We start from the raw sequence: 5,957 nt of genomic DNA, 5'->3' as shown, positions 1-5,957 counted from the left end.
TGGCTTTGGATTCTTGTTAAGGCTAAACGGGTGTGTTATATATCTTTAATTTCCAAATCTTAAAAGGGTAATGTATGTCACACATATTTTGCATATAGGGTAGTAATGCCACTAATGTGGGTGGGTCATATAATTATTGAGCATGTATTTATTTCATCATCACTATCTTACAAAGTAAGGATATAGATATGGCTCCACTATGTACTGTGATAACTTTTCATTGATGAAATAGAACACATAATAGACTAACACAATATATATCAGGTCAGCAAATTGGAACATTTTATAATTATAACCCTTTTAATAATTAAGCTTTTAGATGTTTCAATTTTTAATGAAATAATTGTAGATAATTAATAGCAAATGTGGACATGTGATGACTTGAGAAACACTCTTTGCACCTGCTGTCTAATTTTTAAGTTTATGCTATATTAGAACTTATTCTGTGATTTGGGGCCTCTATAGGTTGAGCTTGCTTTGGATTCAAAGAATGAGCCATGGCTTTGTGTCTCTCAACGCTGATGTGCCTATATATATATATATATTTTTGGCAGGGTTGACATAGTCACAAGTTGATTCTGATGTTGTCGATCCATCTTTTGAGCCACTAATACTAGTAGAAGATTCCACTATATAACTTGTAAGATCAACCATCCGGTTCTCGAAGTTGTCTTCTGCACTTGTTGAAGCTGTTAGCTCTCCCTCACTTGGAAGATTCCTCGGCTGTAAGTGTCCATTTCCCTCAATCAGATGAATCCTTTTCAAATAATTTGGTGATATTGTGTCTTTGTCCCTCTGGTCCTTGGCTGTAAGTGTCCATTCATTCTTCACAAAGATAGTATGTTATGTACTACCCATCACTCCTTCTTATCTTGGTAAGATTTTAAAGGTACATGCATGGAAAATTCGGTTTTCCTTGTGTTTTTGAATTGACACCATTTATTCTTATCTTCTTTTAAAGATGTGTCAACTACTATGGTTGTAAAGCCTGGCCATGTACTGGACTTCCTTTGTGAGAATCAGAATGTGAAACATCCAGATTTTATTGATTGGACCAAGGTGATATTGCTATCTTTATTTTAATTGTAACAAGGTTCTGATTTTTATGTTGATTGAACTGTGATGCTTTCTTTTTGTTTACTTTCAGGCAAAAAGTGTGCTGAAAAACCTCAGAATCAAGGTTAATAATCTTGAGTTCAAAATCAGTGGACTCAGTGATAATACTTGCAGGACTCAGAAGTAAGTAGTTATAAACAATATGGTTGCTTGCTTGTTGAAGGAAGTCTTAAAATTCTCTATTTACTTAATCCATTTTCTTTGTATAGTTTGTTACAGAGATAAGAAGTTAGGATAGTTATAACAGAACTGATAACTTTTCTACATATATTTATTGTTAGTTACCATGAAGATATCAAGCTCTGATTGGCTGAACATGTTCAAGTTTTGTTGCTTCATTGCTTGCATTGGATCTATCTTCATAACCCTTTTTCTATGTAGATGATGTAATAGTGCTATTGAGTGTGTGATTTACATATAATTAGCTTTACTTAATGGTAGTTTTTATTTATAAATGGTTGTATTAGTGATTAAGAAACAATGAATTGTAGAAGCAAAGGGTTTTGACATAGCAAATTGGAGAAGGAAAAGAAGCAAAAATTAAGGACCACGCCCCTGACCTCAGCACATGAAAAAGCTTTTAACACATCTTCACTCTCTACTTTCATGTTTCATCATATCATCATTATTATTTTAATTTATTAATTTTATATAAAATTACGTTGGTGTCATAGTTGCCTTCTTTTTAAATAAATAAAAAAATTATATTTTTACTACTTTACATAAAAATACAAATATTTATTATTTTATGTATTATTCTTTAATTTTGCAGCCACCTAATTTTGTAGCCACCTACTTTATTTATTTATTTTATGCTTGCTCAGATGTGGATTTTGCATTTTCTCCCTGCAAGCGTTGTTAGCATGTATATTTTCTTTGATAGGATCACTGATCTTTTTAGATCTTAGTTAAATTAGTACAAATTTATTATAAAAGACTGTGTGAGCATTAGCTTGTATTTTGAGTTAGTAAGTGTAAACTTGTGAAAGCTCAGAGATAATAGATAGTTTAACAATTGAATTTTGGTGAAACTACAAGGACTTACTGAGTAATTTTACATAATTTTAGTGCTCCATACATTTTGGTTAAGGATAATTTCCAAGTATGTTCATTATTCCCATCTTTTTATGAATTGAAAATCATTGATCAAATTTTAGAACTTTTCCTGCATCAGAATTTCAAGTTTAGATGCTTTGTTCTGCGTCTTATTTGAAAGAACTCTATTCTTGCCCATATGTTTTGTCTACTGTATTTGATGATGGATTCCAAACACATTTCACTGTCATTTAGATAAACTTGTGAAAGTCATATTTATTCTCCCTCTACCTATTCTACCTATAGCTCTGCAATTATGTTCTTATCTCTGAGTTTGCAATCATCCCTATTCTATTCTCTATAACTTGTATTTGCAATTATGTTCTTATCTCTAATTACTATTGTTTTTAATATATATGTAGATCATGGCTCCTCGGGTCAAGGGTAAAGGTGTCAAGGGTCATAGAAGTTCTCGCACCACTGCCGCAGCCGCTATTTCAACCACCTCCACCTCTTCTGGGACTTCGGTTGTGCCAGATTTTCAGTCAGGATCACTTAGCCAGCAACCGTATTTGATGGTACCTAATCCAGGCTACACGGGTCTTCCTCCACCAAGTTGGCCTACTCCAGGATGTATGGGTCCCCCTCCTCCACCCCCTCCTCCAATTTCGATTCCTCCTCTGCTTCGCAATTCCAGTCTATTAGTTGATTCAAAGACACCTGGAAGCTCTAGTACATCTCCTCCATCAGAGACTGCATCGGTTCCTAATATTGTCACAAAAGAAAGATTGGTTCCTGATGGAAAAACAAGGTAAAATTTGGTTCCTTTGCAATTTCTCTTATTACTCTTCTACACAATTTTTACATACTGCATTACCTATTCCTCTTATTACTTTTTCAGCAAGCAATACTAATCACTCTTCTTCTTTTACTACTCCTAATCTAAATGTGTTTACTACTATATTTTAATTTCAAATTAAAGTGCTAATGACTTAAAACTATTTTTTTAGTTTCCTAACTTGTCAATTCTTTATGAAATTATCAGTTGGTTACCTTTCCCTCCTGGTTCTCAGAAGATTACAGAGATCATCAAGAAACAATATGATAAACCGTACAAAAAGTTTGGAGATGTCCCTCTTCTGACAAAGAAGCTTTGGTTTAAGGAGTGGAAGGTAAAAGTGTTGGATTGAATAAAATTATTTTGGATTGAATATTGTTCATGTGATTTGAATCTTATAAGTAGCAACTTGATGAGTATGTGCAGAGCCACTTTCTTATTGATGATGATGATGATGAGTTTTTCTAGAGGGCTTTCAAGTATAGGACAAGTAAGCGATTTAGCCAAATGATGTCAGATATCCGTGAGGGTGTGGATACAACCCACGAATGGCTAATTCCTGCTTACAAAAAGGTGTTGGAAAGGTATTGGGAAACAGATGAAAAATAGAAAAATATAAGAAAAAAAGCAAGAGAGAATCGAGCGTCACTCTTAGGTGGTTCTGTCCATTGCGGTGGTTCTATTCCATTGAGCTCAACTATAGAGAGGATGGTAACATAATTTAAGTGGCTTTAGATCTTATTTAATAGAAATCTATTTATGTAAAATTTTTCTTATTTTGTATTTTATGTGGAACAGAAGAAGTAGTTGGGTCTTGGAATATGGTAAGCTTGTCCCATCTCTGCCTAACATGTGAAACTTTTGCATCAAATTATTCAAAGTGAAATGGTTTTTGAAACTCTGAAGTTTATTATCTGGCATGTCCCTATTACTCATCACCTAATGTGTATATAATATAATCCATGCTTCTTCAGAGATTGTCTCAAAATCATGAGGTTGGAACTGTGCAACATGGATTAAATTACTCATCTTTGCAAAGTTAAGATCCACATTTTGTGATATGAAGAATGGTTTAATATGTGACAGATAAGTTTGTTGAGAATAAGAAAACATACTGATGAACAGATTAGTAGCAGTAGAGTAATTTTTAAGTGTGTCCACGAATAACATGTAGTGTTCATGTCTCCCCTTCCTATTATCAGAATCTCCTTCATCATGTAGTATTAATCTTGTTTTTGATTTTAGCATATCATAAAGAATGTTGATACTAATATTTAGCTCAATATTCTTGGGACTATTAAACTGTTCTTGCTGTTTGTTATATAAGATCATGGATGTTTGTGAAGATTTCTTGTGAAAATTCAGCCTCATTTTTGCTTGTGACTATTATTGGAGTTTTCTATTGTGCAAAATCTAAAAGTTTTCTATTAAGTAATATGCATGGCTATTTGTCTTAATAATAATAATATAATTGATATAATCATTGTGCAACAGGAGAAGTTTATAAAAAAGTTGGCAGAAGTTCAGGCTCAACGTGCCGAGGCTCAAGCACAGGGAATGGAGCTACAACCAATTGATGAAGATTTGATTTGGGAGGAAGTGTGTGGTGGGCAAAAGAAGAATCGAGTTTATAGAAAAGGGTCATTCTTTTCTAGCTCTATCAAGTCTGGAACCACTTCTGCCAATTCTGTATCTGGAAGAGCACCAAGAAATCAAAATTCTGTTCCTGATTTGCGAGAACAGATTCATAATCTTAATGAAGAGCTTTTTCAGCGTGTTACTCAACAAACAGATGAGCGTGTTAGTAAGTTGTTAGATACACGCTTGGCTCCTTTGGAAAAGACTCAAAAGAAATTAGAAAAGTTGGAACGGGCAATTGGAAAGGCCAAGAAGGAAAAGCTGAAACAGAAGAGATGGAATGAGGCTTATGTTAGATATTATGAGAAGGTTAGAGCGTCAAGTAGTTCTAGTACAGTTCCACTACCACCGCCACCGCCGCCACCCTCAATGTCTTCGGATGAGGGCTATGATGATGATGAGGATGAAGATGACACTGAAGACTATAGCTGATAGTTTTAGTATGGTTGAACAATATACTAGGAATTATAGTTGATGATCAATACATTTTGTTTATGTTTTGAATTATATTGACTTGCTTGTTTATAATACTTTCATTTTAGTTTGATAATACGATGAATTTGTTTATGTTTTGAAATATTATAAATATTCAAATATAAATTAGATAAAAATTTGTATTAAATTTATATCTATTTTGTATAAAAATAAGTTTATTTTGTAATTAGAAAAAGTAAAAAAAAAATTCTATTTTACCTTACAGATGGATTTACAGACAGATTTTCTATCTGTAATCATGATTTTCCAAAGCTTAAATTACAGACGGAAAATCTGTCTATAATTATAGACGAAAAATCCGTCTGAAAATCCGTCTGTAATTACAGACAGAAAATCCGTCAAAAAATCCGTTTGTAATTACAGACGAAAAATCCGTCTGAAAATCCGCCTGTAATTACAGACGGAAAATCCGTCTGTAAGTTTGTCGCCGTCAAGAAATGGAAGGAGAATTTACAGAGGGAAAATCCGTCGGTAAATCATAAAAATCCGTCGGTAATTTTCCGACGGAAAAAAATCCGTCGGTAAATAATTTCCGACGGGGCTTTTACAGAGGGACAAAATCCATCGGTAATTTCGTCGGTAACCAAAAATTCATCTGTAATAAAGACTAAATCCGTCTGTAAATCTGTCTGTATTAATATATTTTCTAGTTGTGAACTGTGTGAACTTGGGTTGATGAAAGTGTATAGTGTTTCATTGACAAAATATTAGGAATTTGGGTATCTACTCATGTGAGACCAGAAAAAATTAAAAATCCATGTGCATTGATATGTTATGTTTATTTTTATATTTTTTAATAAATACAAAAAAAGGAAAAAGAAAAATATATATATAT

At 33.1% G+C, this 5,957-nt stretch overlaps 1 protein-coding gene and 1 long non-coding RNA gene across 2 annotated transcripts; both read left to right on the top strand.

The window, feature by feature from the left end:
• Positions 535-1,655, top strand: LOC107637862. Its single transcript, XR_001619580.2, has 4 exons — positions 535-725; positions 962-1,059; positions 1,148-1,239; positions 1,398-1,655. It is a non-coding gene; the product is annotated as an uncharacterized LOC107637862 (long non-coding RNA).
• On the top strand, positions 2,573-3,802 carry LOC110270700 (protein diaphanous homolog 1-like). The gene is made up of 3 exons (XM_021120190.1): positions 2,573-2,962; positions 3,197-3,700; positions 3,788-3,802. The coding sequence occupies exons 1-2, from the start codon at positions 2,577-2,579 to the stop codon at positions 3,339-3,341; spliced, it is 531 nt and encodes a 176-aa protein (XP_020975849.1). The 5' UTR covers positions 2,573-2,576; the 3' UTR covers positions 3,342-3,700; positions 3,788-3,802.

This window comes from Arachis ipaensis, chromosome B04, assembly GCF_000816755.2.
Source record: "Arachis ipaensis cultivar K30076 chromosome B04, Araip1.1, whole genome shotgun sequence".
Taxonomy (NCBI): Eukaryota; Viridiplantae; Streptophyta; class Magnoliopsida; order Fabales; family Fabaceae; genus Arachis; species Arachis ipaensis.
The sequence above is the reverse complement of the archived record's forward strand: the minus strand, read 5'-3'. Positions and strand labels throughout refer to the sequence as shown.

What these genes read in the sequence shown, in the direction of transcription:
- LOC110270700 (XM_021120190.1), top strand. Translation starts at nt 2,577, where the DNA reads ATGGCTCCTCGGGTCAAGGGTAAAGGTGTCAAGGGTCATAGAAGTTCT. An exon ending in GTTCCTGATGGAAAAACAAG is followed by an intron (nt 2,963 to 3,196) that starts GTAAAATTTGGT and finishes TGAAATTATCAG; the next exon opens with TTGGTTACCTTTCCCTCCTG.